Here is a 16,939-nt window from a genome sequence, read left to right as displayed (position 1 = left end):
CAGGCTCCTGTCCTATAAAAGGAGAAACCCATTGCTAAGTCTGTCTCGTTTTCCTCTGTAAGAGAGAACAGAACACGGTCACGGTCAAGGCAAGGTGGGATAGGAAAATGCTGTGAGGGGAGACCCGTGGAAGAACTAGTATCACGTCCTACGCTGTCAGAGCCCACTTAGCGACACAGAAGCTCTTCCAGGTGCTCTCGTTGCTCCACCATTGTCACATCCCGGCCTGGGAGAGCCGAGCCACCTGCTCACCAATAGGTATGCAGACCTTTCTGTGGCATCTGGGTGAACTTCCGCACTCAGATCTTCCCATCGATAACCTTTCCTAGTCTCTCGCTGCCCGGGGCCTTACCACGGATTGTTGACTAACAGATTAGTCAACCTGCACCTTAAACAGATTCAACAGGCCAGCAATGTGCCTCCTTCATCCCCTACAATAACTGAGTTAGTCGCTGTGTAATTAATTAATTCAGCCCACCACCCTGTCAGAGATGAGGATTTCCTCTACAGACCAGCTGGCACCTGCATCTTTCCATTAACTTCAGTAAAAAATTACACACCGGTCTGGACCGTTTCAGGGAAGGGCAGTCACTTCGACTTACATGGACGTTCCAATGCAACGAAGGCTGTGAAGGGGCTGAGGAAGAGCTAATGGACACCATTAGCGGAGACTCGCAGGGGGCTTTGAGGGAGAAGGGAAAGCAGATAGCAACTCCTATGCAGAAGCAAGAGGTGGCAGGAAACCCCCTTCTACCCGTAAAACTCCCTTTCTGAAAGCCTTCCGTTGGGTCTGGTGTCTCCGGAAGAGTAAATACCAACGCACTTAAATAGAACTAAACACACCCTCCCCCAGAAGTCTGACTTCCCCATTTTAAGACAACGAGGACGATGAATTATTTTGTCAACCGGTGTAAAGCCATGAGTCATCCTATGTCTTTTTATGACAAGTTCTAAATACGGTTGAGTCTTCCTTGGCTTATCTTCGGATCCTCTCCTTTTCCAACATCTCCTACGGACACCTCTGTCCACCTGAGCGACCACAGTGGCTTCTACCCCGGCACCGCTTCTCCCCGATCCACCGTAAATACCTACCACCCGGGTCATCTTCCAGAACTAGATTTCACCGAGTCTATTGTGGGAGACAGAGGCTCCTCACAGCCACAGGCTGCAGCCCAGGTTCCCCAAGCAGGACCTGAAGTCCCCCAGTCGATACCGCGTTTATCACTGATGGAAACGCGCCCCCGTGTCTGGCTCCTCTGCAGGCCTTCGCCAGGCTTCCTCAGGCTATCAGTCAGCACAGCCGAGGACCTGAGCTAAAAGTAGAAGGGGCAGGACATCTGCTACTGAGAGATGAAGGGATCAGAATGACTGGAAATGACAAGTTCTAGGTTACACCACGGCAAGCGAGGACAGCAAGGCCTGAGAAACTGGGACATTAAAAAGAACCTTTATTTCAATATCACAATCCCCGAGAACTATGACCCTGGCAGGAACATCAGAAACAGTGAAAATGAACCAGGCACTAAAACGATCCAGAAAAATTGGGGGCGATGTTCACGGCAGCATTATGTATAGTAGCCGAGACACGGAAACAACCTACGTGTCCATCGCAGCATGAATAGATATAAAAGCTGTGGTATATGTACATACAACAGAATATTAGTCAGCCATAAAAATACATTTTTATTGATTTCAGAGAGGAAGGGAGAGGGAGAGGGAGAGAGAGGTAGAAACATCAATGATGAAAGAGAATCATCGATCGGCTGCCTCCTGCACACCCCACACTGGTGATCGAGCCCACAATGTGGACATGTGCCCTGACCACGGATCAAACTGTGACCGCCCTGGTCAACATTCAACCACTGAGCCATGCCAGCCAGGTGAAACCTGCCATTTTAAACAGACCAAGTTATGAAATACTCACCGAGGACTGTAAGATGAAATTTAGAGCTATCTGTCAGATCCATGGACTTCATTTCATATTCACCTTCATCTGATGATGTTAAATTGGAGATGGTGAGGTCACCTGACTTAGGGTCTAAATGAACCCTCCCTTCCAAAAGGGAGTAAGTTGTGACGTTAAAGTTTGTACTCCATTCTGTAACCTTATCCTTTCCTTTTTTCCATATGATCTCTGTAAAGTTTACAGTGCTTGATGGCGACAAAGTGATATTCCCACCTATACTTCCAAAACGCATCAGCTGGCAGCTGATGAAACCTACGAGAGAGAGAGAAAAAAAAAAGGTTAGGAAAAAAATATGATTGTTGAAAACAGAGAACCATCTTCCAAGATGCTCTATGGGGAGAGGAGTTGAATTTCGTGGTAAAAATTATTCATCAGCTACTTCGTGTGCTAAGCTGATAAACCGCCAACAGAAAGTATAGGAAGTAGATGCCTGACCAGGTAGAAACCACTCTTTTTCTTTTTTTAATCCTCACCTGAGGATATTTTTCCATTGATTTTTAGAGAGAGAGGAAGGGAGGGGTGACAGTGAGAGAAACATCGATGTGAGAGAGACACATGGATTGCCTGCCTCCCGCACACGCCCAACCAGGGCTGGGGATTGAGCCTGCAACCGAGGCACGTGCCCTTGACCGGAAGTGAACCCTGGACCCTTCAGTCCGTGGGCTGATGCTCTATCTACTGAGTCAAACCAGCTAGGGCTAGAATCCACTCTTTAACTGGAGCCCACAAAAACCCAACAAGTGGAGTTAACATTGGTGGAGCGCCCCTTACATGCCAGGCATGTGGGCAATGCTGGGAATATGGCAGCAAACAAGACGGGCGTCGCTCCAGGGCCTCGAGGAGTCTCACTTCGTGGAGAGGACACAGAGGAGGCAAGGAGAGCCACCTGGGCGGGGCCTTCCCCAGGAAGCCATGCTGAAAGAGGAGGGGAGTCCACCAGCTGAGGGCTGGCTAAGGAGGGAGGAGAGTGGGTGGAAGATAGAGGAAGCAGCGCTCCAAGGCCTGTCCTGAATCAAGGAGTGTGGTCTGTTTGAGGAAATAAAAGCAGTTCCCAGTGTCTGGAACAAAGAGCGCCAGGGAGTGGGGAGCAGGAAGGAGGCTGCGGAGGTGGGCGGGGCCCGCTCCGAGTGTGTGAGCAGGGGCTGGAGGGGTCAGGGAAGGATGCTAAGGGCTTGGGATGTATCCTGATGGCAAAGGAGAGCTACAGAAAGGGTATAAACAAAAGATGAGCAGGACGCAATGTAAGTTTCCGCCGGCTGACCGTCTGCAGAGCGGTCAGTGGTTGGGTGGCAGCAGAGAAAGAGCAAGGAGTGGCGGACCGACAGACAGGCCGGGACGCCCCCGCGAGTGGATGGACTGGAGAGATTATCACAGGAGTTGGTGACTGGATGTGGGGACGAGGGGTAGGGAGGCCGTATTGGTGGCTGTCGGGCAGCCCGCTTTCTTGGCTGACAAGGGTGCTATTGAGATCAAACCCAATGACAGGAAGCAGGCCAGAGGGACGGTGAGGATTACGGGACCAGGTGTGCTGGAGCTGATTCAAACCTGTCACAAGCCCGTGGTTAACCTCTCTGATGGAAGGATTTCAATGAGAGCCCCCCCCACCACACCCCAACCCAGTCATTAAACATTTATCACCACCACTAAGACCGGGGTATTCCTGATACCCCCCAAATGCGTTTAGATGCATCTTGCTCCAGGCTTAACTTTCTTGTTAAAGAGAGAAGAACGGCTGTTAAGGGAAAAGACATTAAACTGAAATTTGAAGTTTTTGCTTAGTAGCAACCAGGGTAACTGCAAGAGCGCAGGAGAAATCAAGACATTTCAATAACCAACTGTAGGCAACTGTGCCCAGTAATTTCAAGTGAGAAGCAAATATCCCTACCTGTCTATTTGCAAGGATATTTAGAACTATCCCCCTTAATTCAGGGAGACTGCCCTCAAAAAGACAGCAGCACCCCCCGGCTGCTTTGCTGATTACGCACTACCTCCCGGATTCAACCACAGCACGTGGGACGGCCGATGGAAGCAGCCGGATCCCAAGCGGAGAGTCTGCCCACACACTTAGTGGGGCCTGAAATGCCTTCGAATGAATGAATGAATGAGCGCGTAGGGTGGAGGTGGGAGAGAAGCGATGTTCCCTGAACTGTGAAATAGGAAAGAGAAACAAGCCAGGAACGGTGTGGAGAGAAGCGAGGAGGGAGGGAAGGGAGACTTCTGTTCAGAAAGAATCGCAGTAATTCTGAGCTGGAAGCAACTCTAAAGTGTATTCAAATTACTTCCATTTCACAGGCGACGGGACAGAGCACCAAGGAAAGGGAAACGGCGGTAACTGAAGGCCTCCACTCTTCCAGGTGTGTCCACGTCCTCCCGACTCCCTCTCGAGCCCTCTGCACGCCCAGGTGCAGTGGGGATGCTACGTCCATTTTACAGATGGGCAAATAGGCCCCAGGGGCACACCAACTGCTCCATGTCTCAGCAAGTTTAGGGCAGCAGAGGGACAGGACACAGGTTTTCTGATTCCTTGCTCAGCTCCCCTTTCACCACAGCCTGGTCCATCATTCATTCATTCATTCATTCATTCCGAAATACTCACTGGGCATCTATTTTGTGTGGGAGAACCAGACAAGCAGGGTCCCTGCCCTCTTGGAGTTTATGTTCTGTTAGAGACACCAGACTTCATACAAATAATTAGACAAACATCCAATTGCAGCTGTGAGAGGGGCCAAGATCTGGAAACAGCCCAAGTGCCCATCAGATGAGTGGATTAAAAAGCTGTGGTGCGTTTACACAATAGAGTACTACTCGGCCATAGAAACGAAGGGAATCTTACCCTTTGGGACAGCATGGATGGACCTGGAGAGGGCTATGCTAAGTGAAATAACCCAGTCAGAGAAAGACAAGTACCATATGATGTCACTCGTATGTGGAATCTAATGAACAAAAGAAACTAATCAACAAAATAGAAACAGACCCATGGATAGAGAGCAGACTGACAGCTGTCAGGGGTTGGGGGCTGGGTGATAAAGGCGAAGGGATTAAGCAAAGAAAAAACCACCATAGATGCAGACACAGTATGGTGATTGCCACAGGGAATGGGAGGTGGGAGGAGGCAGGCGAGGGTAAAGGGGGGATAAATGACAATGAAAGGGGACTTGATGTGGGGTAGTGAACACGCACCACAATATACAGATGATGTGTTATAGAACTGTACACCTGAAACCTATATACTTTTATTAACCAATGTCACCCCAATAAATTTTTTTAAGGTAAATAAAAATGTGAGATGTAAAAAAGTGAGGAGGGGAAAGGGGACAAGAGAGACTTAAGTGCAGTAAGGAAGAAAAGCCAGAGCAAATCCATCCATCCATCCGTCCATCCATTGATCCGTCCGTCCGTCCATCCATTGATCCGTCCGTCCGTCCATCCATTGTCCGTCCGTCCATCCATCCATCCATCCATGCAAGGAGCAATCAAAGAAGTCATAGGCAAACTCAATAAACAGTTAAGCGAATTAACTAAACTGATATAGAATACAACTTAAATGCAGTCCAAGAGGCAGCAAAACTGGGGTCACCCCAAACCCTGAGTGCCATGGGACCTGGCTGAAGAACCATGACTCGGCAAGGACAGGCACAGACCTTTAACTGGAGCGGAAGAGTAGGTGGCCTGGGACCACTCAAGACACAGTCGAAACAGCCCCCTTCCTTTCCCCTGCCTCGGGCACCAGAGCCAGACAGAGGGTCTGCTGGCTCCCCACTCCCCATCCTATCCCACCAGCCTACCCCCCGCTGTTCCTTCTGAGATGTTCCCTTTGTCTACTGCTTCCCCTTCAAGGCCCAGGGGGCGGCCCCCGCTAAGGTTGTAAACCTGTACCCTGTACCCACGCAGGGACGCCAGCCCCAATGCAAGTCCAAGCCTGCCTGAGGCCTGGGAGAGGCGGCTGTCACTGGTGCTGTTTCTCAGAGATGTGCCCACCACTCTTCGGGACTTAGGGAAAGGGCTTTCCTTAGAAATGCCTTTTTAAAGACTTCTTTCTCTCTCAAAGCACCCGTCCGGGTCAGGTGGCCTGCAGACAGCAGCAGTTAAGGTAAAAATTTATTTGAGGCAAAACAATAAAATCCCCTAATAGTTTCAGTACCCGAATGCATGCAGCGTGGCATTTCCCCGTGTGTATGACACTACGATGGGGGCTGGCTGAGGCCTCCGCCCAGCCTGAGGATGGCAGGGACCGGGGGCAGCCCTGGTTGCTTTGACACAACCTTGACCCTCTCACTTCTCTGAAACCATGTCTCACTTTCAGCTCCTTGGAGGACCTGCTCACAGTCCGGCAACGAAGTCTCTGTTCAGACATTTACATACGGGGGGGTGGGGGGCCATCCGCCCAGAATGACTGAGGGGGTGCTGGTACAAGTCATGTTTCATTAAGTTCATGAATATCCTCAGCTTAGTCAGACGCATGTTCCAGTTTCAGGGTGGAAACAGGCTCAGCAAGTATGGAGATGATAAAGAAGGACACAGGGGCGGGGGGGGTGGTGGTGGTGGTGGTAAGAGATCAACTGAAAGACTTGTATGCATGCATATAAGCATACCCAATGGCCCCAAGCCCCTGGGGGGGGGGGCGGGGTAGGGGAGGCAGGGAAAGGTCAAGGGAAAAAAAAAAAGGAGACATATGTAATACTCTTTGTAATACTTTAAGCAATAAAACAAAATTTAAAAAAAAGAAAAAAAATGTTATATACAAATGAAATCATATCTTAAAAAAAATAAAGGGAGTTTGCTGCAGCTCAATTCTTTTTTTTTTTTTTTCCTTCTTGTAGCTCAATTCTTTATAAGTACTCGCGCTAACCGATTGCGCCACTGGAGCCCCTAGCAGCTCAATTCTTTAACTTAGTTCTTTTTTTAAAAATTTTTTTTATTTTATTGATTTTTTACAGAGAGGAAGGGAGAGGGATAGAGAGTCAGAAACATCGATGAGAGAGAAACATCGATCAGCTGCCTCCTGCACACTCCCCACCGGGGATGAGCCCGCAACCAAGGTACATGCCCTTGACCAGAATCGAACCTGGGACCCCTGAGTCCGCAGGCCGACGCTCTATCCACTGAGCCAAACCGATTAGGGCTTTAACTTAGTTCTTAGTAAACCCAATCAAATGAGCTCTAGGCCAGCTCAACCTCGACAACATTTAACAACGCAGCAGCACAAACACTCATTACATTTGGGGCTGACTGTGTGCCAAGCATCTTCTAAAAAGCTAAATCTAGCCTGGCCGGTGTTGCTTGCTGGTTAGAGCACTATCCTGCGCACCAAAGGGTCATGGGTTCGATTCCCGGTCAAGGGCACGTACCTGGGTTGCAGGTTCCATCCTAGGCTGTTGAGGGCGTGAGCAGGAGGCAACCAATCAGTGTGTCTCTCTCACATCATTCGATGTTTGTCTCTCTCTCTTCTCTCTCTCCCTCCCACTCTCTAAAAATCAATAGAAAATATACCCTCCAGTGAAGATTAATCCTCAAAAAAGCTAGATCTGGCCGGTTTGGCTCAGTGGATAGAGGGTCGGCCTGCGGACTGAAGGGTCCCAGGTTCGGTTCCGGTCAAGGGCATGTACCTTGGTTGCGGCCCAGTAGGTACATGCTTCCTTCCTTCCCCTCCCCTCCAAGCTGCTGCCTCTCCTCCCTGTACAATCCATGTCAGTAGCCACTAGCCCAGGGGTGGGCAAACTTTTTGACTCGAGGGCCACAATGGGTTCTTAAACTGGACTGGAGGGCCGGAACAAAAGCATGGATGGAGTGTTTGTGTGAACTAATATAAATTCAAAGTAAACATCATTACATAAAAGGGTACGGTCTTTTTTTTTTTTTTTTAGTTTTATTCATTTCAAACGGGCCGGATCCGGCCCACGGCTGCACTAGCCACATGTGGCTTGTGAGCACATTACATGTGGTCAGTCCAAAATGAGATGTAGTGTGTGCGTGTAAAATACTAACCAGACGCTGAAGATTTGGTATGAAAAGGGGAATGTAAAAATCTCTTATTTAACCAGGCCAGTGTGGCTTAGTGGTTGAGTGTCAACCTATGAACCAGGAGGTCACGGTTCGATTCCCAATCAGGGTACATGCCAGGGTTGCAGGCTCGATACCCAGTGCAGGGCTTGCAGGAGGCAGCCAATCAATGATTCTCTCTCATCACTGATATTTCTGCTCTCTCTCTCTCCCTCTTCCTTCTTCTCTGAAATCAATTAAAAAATATTTTAAAAAATCTCTTGTTTATACCAACAACATGTTGAAACAAAAATATTGTGCCTGTATCAGGTTCAATAAAATATATCACTAAAGCGGGTTCACCGGTTCGCGTTCTATTCCTCTCTGACAGCACTACTTACTAGTAGCCTGTGCTTTCAAGGTAACCACATGCTATTATGCTCAAAAGCCACATTCACCTTGACAGTTCTCAGAATATATTGAGGCCTACAGCCTGCTTCGGGGGAAAAGGTTCTTACTACAGCAATGTAAGGCGCTGTCAGTCTTCCTACATCCATTCTCCGAAGTCTGATTCACGGTATTCTCACAGACTATTGATCATTTCATTACAAAAGGGAAACTCCACAACTAATTTATGACATCATCTTATTCATCTGACTCTCTTATAATCTGCTGAACGTGTATATTAACCTTGATTCCCCACCCCAGGTTTTAACTGGTCTATAGGGGAATGGGGGAAATGTTCAGGAAACTACCAGTGAGCCCTGGCAGGTGTTGCTCAGTGGGTTGGGCATCAGCCTGGGCACCAAAAGGTTGCCGGTTCAATTCCGGGTCAGGGGACATGCCCAGGTTTTGGGTTCAATCCCTGATCAGGGTACATATAGGAGGCAGCTAGTCCATGTTTCTCTCACATTGATGGCTCTCTGTCTCTCCCCCTCCCCCTCCTCTCTTTTTAAAAAAATATCGATAAAAAAACAAAAACATATGAAGTATACAATTCAATGTTTAGAAAGAAAAGAAGGAAGGAACTACCAGTGAGCCAGATGGAGGTTGAGACACTAGTCTCACAGACATTTGGGGAGTGTTATGGAAAGGGATAAAGGTCACTAGGAATCAGAAGGGGTTCATTTCTGGGGAACAAGCTATCGAAATAAGCTGGCTTCCTCAGATGGAGACCCGGCCGATAGGACAGATCAAGGTCACAAACAGAGACCTCGGATCAGCAGCTCCCGACGGGGCAGAGAGCTCACAGGGTTCTGGGCAGGGGTTTCCTTCACTTCCACTGGTTCCCAGGGAGCCTCCCTCACAGGCCTCCAGACTCTGCAGCAGCAGCGAAGGCAAGGGTCCGGCCTATCAAGTAACTGACAGGCATTTTCCTTGGAGACCGAAAGTCGCCCCCAAGGAGGAACTGCTAGAATGGTGTCCTGCCCTCTCCTGGGACTCGCTGCCACACCCTCCACTGTCTGAGGACAGGGAACGGGAGGACAGGGAACGGGAGGACAGGGAACAGGAGGGGCCCTGGCTGGGCATTCAATCCCGAGGGCCTCTCCTATGTGACTGCGGAATCTCAGAGGCTGTGCCCACAAGGGGAGCTGCACAGAGCTTTCTGCAGCCGAGGAGAGAGGACATGAGAAGAAAGCAAAAGGCAGAGCAGCCGGGCCGTCGGGGCTGATGTGTGCGGCGAACTCTGCTCCACAACAGAAGCCCGCCTTCCCTTCCCCACAAAGCCTGTGATTCCTGAGACGCTGGCGTGACCGAGGCGACAGCACAGTCCCAGACTGTCTCGTTCTTAGAGTGGCTCTGAGTCTCTTCCACATTTCTAAAAGGTATCTGTCAAGATGAAGCCAAACACAGCAACAAACGCAACGTGCAGAATTTGACAAGATCCTGTTTTTGTTTTTATTTTTAAAAAAAGGCGTTCTTGTGACCAGTGAGGAAATTTGAATAAGGGCAGAAGTCAGATGATATATTAGGGGATTACTGTTATTTTCGTAAATATGATGAGGGAATTATGCAAAAGTATCTGGGGGGTGCAGAGCGAGTATAAATATGGCAAAACATTAATAAATGAATATGTGACTAACTAGCCTTCTGAATTCTATGGAGCCAAGGCGTCCCCTCCCGCGGCTGCAGGTTATGACGGGCACACAATCCGATGGGCGTGGGAACTGGCTGCCCTACGTCATTTCACTCGCCTTAGCCAAATCGCCCTGGAAGTGTGCACATGGGAGGAAAAGAGACACCCTTGGCTTCGCCAACCTTCCAGCGGCTGCTCATCTGACCTCAGGCTGGAGTGCACGGGCTGGGTCGGCAGGTCTGGGTGCTAGCACACTCTGCCACTTGTCTGCTGTGTGAACTTGGACAAGGTACTTAACTGACCCCTTGTTCTCCTCTTTAACGGTCCCAGCCTTTAAAAAAAAAAAAAAGGTGGGACAATGAAAACAAAAACAAAGTCTAAACCACTAACCACAGTGCCCAGGGGCTGTGAGATTTACAGCCAGGATAAGACAGGCCTGGTTTCCGGCAGGAGTGCAGCACACAATACCCCTGGACTTGGATTCTCTCCTAAGTGAAAGCACAGACTAGGAATCTTGGTGACAGCAAAGCCGTGAGCCAGTCTCACATAATGATGGGAGGTAATGTCTTAAGGTGGAGAAAGGCTTGACAGAGACTGTTACAATCTGTACTGTTAAAAGAACAACAGTGAAGCAAGTCTGGTTCCTGCATCCCAGGAACTAGATACAGCCGTGGGCAAACTATGGCCCGCGGGCCGGATCCGGCCTGTTTGAAATGAATAAAACTAAAAAAAAAAAAAGACCGTATCCTTTTGTGTAATGATGTTTACTTTGAATTTATATTAGTTCACACAAACACTCCATCCATGCTTTTGTTCCGGCCCTCCGGTCCAGTTTAAGAACCCATTGTGGCCCTCGAGTCAAAAAGTTTGCCCACCCCTGACTAGAATCTAGCTGGGGAGACAGCTGGCAAGGAAAACGGCCCATAAGACCTCAACAGCATCAGAACAGGGCAGGCTCTGCTGAGAAGAGCAAATACATCACTTCCTGGTGTTGAGCTTGCTACTTGCCCTGACCACATTTCAACAGCCCACTGCTGCAACCAGCCCCCAATCCTGCCGGCTTTACCTTCAAACCACAGCCCAGTCGCTCCCATTTCTGTCCTTCCTTCCTCCAGTCTTGATCCTTATCTGCGTGATCCGCTGCCTCAACCCTCCCTCTCCAAGCTGCTCCTTTGCTCCTGCCCTCTCCAGACTGCTCTCCACCCAGCACCCAGAATGATTCCTCATAACTTCATTCCTGTTCAAAACCCTCCAGAACTTTCCATTTCATTGGGAGTAAAAAAATGTCACTGTCGTTAAAGGGCCCACAGAACTTGATCTCTGAGATCCAGCCCTGACGACTTTTACAACTTCCTTTCCCACTCTTTTCCAACAAAATGATCTCCTTGAGCCCTAGCTGGTTTGGCTCAGTGGATAGAGCGTTGGCCTGCAGATTGAAGAGTCCCAGGGTCGATTCTGGTCAGGGGCATGTACCTGAGTTGCGGGCACATCCCCAGTAGGGTGCGTGCAGGAGGCAGCTGATCGATGTTTCTCTCTCATCATTGATGTTTCTAGCTCTCTCTCCCTCTCCCTTCCTCTCTGAAATCAATAAAAACATATTTAAAAAAATAAATAGCCATAACCGGTTTGGCTCAATGGATAGAGTGTTGGCCTGCAGACTGAAAGTTCCCAGGTTTGATTCCGGTCAAGGGCATGTACCTTGGTTGCGGGCACATCCCCAGTAGGAGGTGTGCAGGAGGCAGCTGATCGATCTTTCTCTCTCATCGATGTTTCTAACTCTCTATCCCTCTCCTTTCCTCTCTGTAAAAAATCAATAAAATATATTTTAAAATAAATAAATAATAAAAATAAAAAGATCTCCTTGAAGTCCCTTAAATGCTTGAAACCTATTGAAGGGCTTTGCTTCCACACACACCCCCCATCAGTCACCTGGCCTGCTCCCTCACTTGCTTAAGTCTACATATCACCCTTTTAAAGAGACCCTCCCCAGACCACACTATATAAAATACTAACCATCAAAGAGTGGCCAAATGCAATGCCACACCTCTGCCCCATGGAGCACTACGCAGCTGTACAAAAGGAATGAGGATGGTGTCTCCGGAATGATTTCCAGACATGGTTGATTGACAAAAACAAGGTATAAAAGAGTACATGGTATGAGTTATCTGCTGTTTAGAAAGGGAGTTAGAAATAACCATATGTATCTGTTTATAACAGCAAATAGAAAGAAGAAAGATAAAACAGAAACAAATTATATGCCATGGGGGGGGGGGGCAGTAGGATTTCTCTGAGCATATCTTTACATAGTTGTGACCTGAACCATGTTAATATATTACATATTTAAAAATTAAAGCAAGGGGGAAACCCTTAAAACTGAATAGAAACAGAAATAAATTAATGCAACTATATACAAATCAGTAACATAACCACACAGAAGAAAAAAAGATTCAAGTAACTTTAAAATCTAGTATTCTGTACATATCCGGTGGGACACGTAGAAAAATAAAAAGTGGCAAAGAGTCCTGGCTAGCATCAGCCCGTGCCCCGAAGGGTCAAGGGTTTGGTTTCCAGTCAAGGGCACATACCTGGCTTGCAGGTTCCATCCCGGCCCGATCAGAGTGCAGGCGGGAGGCAACCAATCGAGTGTCTCTCTCACATTGATGTTTTCCTTTCTCTCCCCCTCTACGTCCCTCCCACTCTCTCTAAAATAAAATCAATGGAAAAATTTCCTTGGGTAAAGATTAAAAAACAACCAACAACAAAAAAAGAAGGGCAAAGAAATCTTGAACTACATTTAATAATTGTCTGTGCTTGGTAGTGGTATTGGTATAGCAATTCTCAAACAATTTTGTGTTTAATATCGATTAGGAAAATATACTGATGCTACTAAGAAGAGAGTTCTCACTGTGGAGAAGCAAGAGGCAAAGATGGAAGGGAGGAAGGGGAAGAAGAATCTAATTATTGGATTAGCCTTAGCTTTAACATGACAAACCCACCACTTGGTGAAAACTCTATTTCCTGGCTCTGACATCAGGCAGGGCCGGGAAGCCAGGAGTCCGGTGCCTTGAGCGCACCCGGCACTCAGAGCATAATTTCTAAGTACCCACCCCGGCGGAATGGGACAAGGCTGAGGCAGGAAAGGAGTCCAGAATCTCTTTCTGTGCCAGAAAGGAAGTGCTCAAAAACTCACGGAAACCTGGCAAAAGGGCACTGAAGCTTGAGGGGTTCCCACTTGCAAATCTGAGGTCGCTGAGCATCGAAATGCACAATGACGGGAATGCCATGTGGCAAACGTCCATGAAATGAAAAAGGGAGGTGCAGAAGGTCATCGCTGAAGAATGTCAACCATGTATAAAGAAACACAGGCACTGGGATTTGCCACCCACAAAGAATTGCCGCTGGATGCTGAAACAGTGCGTGAAAGATTGTTGGGGAACAGGATAATCACACAACCTCAAAATGCCACTTAGTAAATCACGTACTACGTTCAAAGGGGAGAGGGCGCCTCCACCCTGGAGAAGCCTGGTGAACCTCACCTTAACCAAATAACTGACGTTAACATCCCCCATAATGGGCAACCGGACTGTACCTGCCGCTGACGAGATGCGCTGAGGACACCTCACACCTACAAAAATTCCCAGGCCCCGCCCCCCAACACATAAAAATCCCTGCCCGACAAAGTATCTGATCACGAGGACACAGACGATCCAAACCGAGGGACATTTTATAAAATAACTGCTCCGGACCCTTCAAAAATGGTGATGTCATAAAGAATAAGAAACAAAATGAAAAAGTTAGCAACAGTTCTAGGTTAAGGGGGATGAAAGAGGCATGCCTTCCAAATGCAGGGTGAGTCATCTTTAGTTTCTGGGCTCTCGGACAAAACAGGGAAGCAGTATTTCCTGCGACAGTGGCTCTGTGTCTTACGAAAGACACGGGGTTCTTAGAAGACACACACGGAGCCCTGACTGGTTTGGCTCAGTGGACAGAGCGTCAGCCTGCGGACTGAAGGGTCCCGGGTTCGATTCCGGTCAAGGTCATGTACCTTGGTTGCGGCACATCCCCAGTAGGGGGTGTGCAAGAGTCAGCTCATCGATGTTTCTCTCTCATCCATGTTTCTAACTCTCTATCCTTCTCCCTTCCTCTCTGTAAAAAAAAATCAATAAAATATATTTTTTAAAAAAAGAAGACACACATGGAAATATTTAGGAGTAAGGTGTCATAAGAACTGCAACTCTCAAATGGCTCAGCGTAAAAATAAATTTTAGTACATGCGTGTGTGTATAAAGAGAGAGAGAGAGCAGTAAATCAAATGTAACAAAATGTCACTAACTGGTGATTCCAGGAGAAAAGTGTACACGTGTTCATAGGGTACTATTGTGGCAACTATTCTAAAGATGTTAAATGCCCTTAAGGATTAATAACTTAAGAAGAAATGCTGACCACTTCCCCTCCCCTTTCCTCAGCACTACGGATTTGTAAATGTCTACTTTTCCACCACCCTGTGTCTATATATTTACTTTGTTCCTTATTTACTGTCCCCCCACTACAATGTACGCCTCTCAAAGTCAGGGAAGTCTTACTTGCTGCGTCCACATCCCTGGTCCTTGTACAGTGCCTGACACAAAGTTGGCACTCAGCTAAGTATTTACTATTGAGTGTTAGCAACTATTCTATGAAGTTGATGCTGTCAATATCCTTTTAATCCCAGGAGCCAATTCCAGCATGCTCAGCAGGGCTGGATCATCTGGAGTGGCCAGGGCATTTCCCCAAACCTGAAAAGGATGCATTAAATCGATTGTTTGCTGCCAGACAGCTCAGGGCATCTTAATCTACATGTTATTGCCTCCTACTGGCCAAACACCTGAACAGCCCCTTCTGACAATGGACTCTGTATAGGAAACCCTGACCCTTTGAACTGTATATCTCTGCCTCGCCTCAGGACAATTTGTGTTAATAAAAAGCATGGGGTCCTGAAACGAGGAGAACTTAGTTTCGTTAGCTAGGCTCCTCTGACCCCCAATATGCCTTTCAAAATTATATTTTGTCTCTGGACTCTTTAAGTTACACACAGCCCCTTCTCCAGATTGCTGAACCCTTCTAGATGCTGGAACAAGAACCCCGGCATTTTAAGGGCAAAGATACTGACGCACCAAAAAAAAAAAAAAAAAAAGATACTGACGCACAGGAAAGGTAGGTAACTCACAGATGTTATGACTCAGGTGAGGGGTGCATTCTGGGACCAGGGAGAGATCAGCTCATCTGGAGGAGTCACTCCAACCACTGAAGCTCTGTCTGAGTCTCCTCCCTCTGCACAGCCACCGGCCTCTGGAGCCCTCCCAGCTCTTTTCGCCCTGGCCTCCCTGCCTCCAATTCCTCTCCCCCCGCAGTCCTTCCTCTTTGCTGCGGCCAGCTTACTCCTCCTAAGAGCATGGTTCTGCGCCTGACAGGCCCGGACAGAGTTCTCCTTTGTCTGCAGAAGAGAATCTAAACTCCCAAGGGGACTCCCACTCAGGGCTCCCCATGGGGCCTGGAGCCCGAGTGGGCACACTCACTCTACAGGGACACGGCATGCCCGGGCTCACCTGCACACTCCACTCCACTCCGCGGCCCTGCCTTTCTCACCTGCTCGCCCAATCACAGCACATCCACAAGCCTGCGGTCCCCAGAGGCCAAGTTCAAATGCCATCCCTCCCGCAAAGTCCTTCTTCCACAAAAGATAACTGATTTCTCAATAGGTACTGAACACTTCCCTCCGTACCCCACAGGCACTCGGTAAATGCCGAGTGCGGAAGGAGAGGGAAGATTCGTCTGGAAGGATGTGCAAACCGGCCGCCATGGGAAGCCCTGGGCATGGGGAAAGGCTGGTGAAGCACATCACCGCGCTCCAGGGGGTTGGCAGTAAGTGTCACGAGGGGCCCGTGAGCAGAGGGGTCTCCGAGGCTGGCGCGATAACAATGGAGACAAAGATATCGATGCGATGGGGCTGCTGTGACGATTGATTTTAGACGAAGAATAACAGGGTTCAATGAAGGCAGCTCCTGTGAGTCTTTTATGCTTTGAAGGGAGAGGGGAGGCCCTACTTAGGAATCGTTAAGTGAGGCCAACGCAACGGACACTTCTCTCCCCTGCCCCCCGGAGGGCCACTCAGAGTCGCCGCCTCGGGAGTTTGGGGATTCGGGGGCGGCCCGCCAACGCCGGTGGGGCCAGGGCGCCGGGTACCCGAGAGCGAGAAAGTCGGTTCAAGTTCCGGGAGCCTCCCGCCCGTAGGCTCAGAAGTAACTTGCACTGGAGTCAGGGCAACAGCCGCTCCCTTCGGAAGGGGCGCGCCCGGGCGGGCTTAGGAGGAGCTCGGGAGAGGGAAGGAGCAGGGCGCCGCCCCGGCGCGCGAGGTCGGGGGTGGAGGGATGGGTTGGGGGGTGCGCCGGGGTCCCGTCCCTCTCCTCCCCGAAGCGATTCAGGTGCCACCGCCCCGTCTCTCCGGGCCCAGCCCAAGGAGCCGTGGCGTGCGCGCGGCACGGCCCCTCCCGGGTAAGGTTCGCTGCGTTCCTCCGCACCCGCACCCCGAGCCCCACCCGGGAAGCCACTCGCAGTGGCCTCGCGCCCCAGCCTTCGACCGGGCCGCCAAGTCCTGGAGCCCAAGGCACCCTGGCGCTGCCCAGGCCCGCGGGGCTCGGGGAGGCCGCACTCACCGAGCAGGAGCACCAAGCTGGACAGGCGAAGGGCTCCCGCGGCCATGGCGCATCTGCCTGAATCGCCCGGCGGGGGGCTGGCTTCTCCGCCTTTCAGGCACCGTCCACTGGGGGTACCCCTCCCAGGCCACGCCCTCTGACGCTGGAAAAGGCACTGCCCAGCCAGCCGGCGCGTTCCGCGGGCTACTCCTTCCTCCTGCGCGCGACAGGGCGGCCCGCCCTCCC

At 49.6% G+C, this 16,939-nt stretch overlaps 1 protein-coding gene across 5 annotated transcripts in view; it reads right to left on the bottom strand.

Annotated features, from left to right (window-relative positions):
* CD58 (CD58 molecule) overlaps positions 1 to 16,880 on the bottom strand; it is a 27,957-nt gene extending 11,077 nt beyond the window's left edge. Inside the window, exons 1-3 of one of the 5 annotated variants that reach the window (XM_023761230.1) lie at positions 16,715 to 16,880; positions 15,784 to 16,079; positions 1,925 to 2,218 (exon numbers count right to left, since the gene is read on the bottom strand). In XM_023761230.1, the coding sequence (XP_023616998.1) occupies positions 1,925 to 2,218; positions 15,784 to 16,079; positions 16,715 to 16,767 (643 nt within the window). In that variant the 5' untranslated portion in view covers positions 16,768 to 16,880. The other 4 variants (XM_023761228.1, XM_023761229.1, XM_006097503.3 and 1 more) reach the window with 4 other exon arrangements.
* Between the last annotated feature and the right edge of the window lie 59 nt (positions 16,881 to 16,939).

This window comes from Myotis lucifugus, unplaced genomic scaffold (assembly GCF_000147115.1).
Source record: "Myotis lucifugus unplaced genomic scaffold, Myoluc2.0 scaffold_203, whole genome shotgun sequence".
NCBI classification, from domain to species: Eukaryota; Metazoa; Chordata; class Mammalia; order Chiroptera; family Vespertilionidae; genus Myotis; species Myotis lucifugus.
The sequence above is the reverse complement of the archived record's forward strand: the minus strand, read 5'-3'. Positions and strand labels throughout refer to the sequence as shown.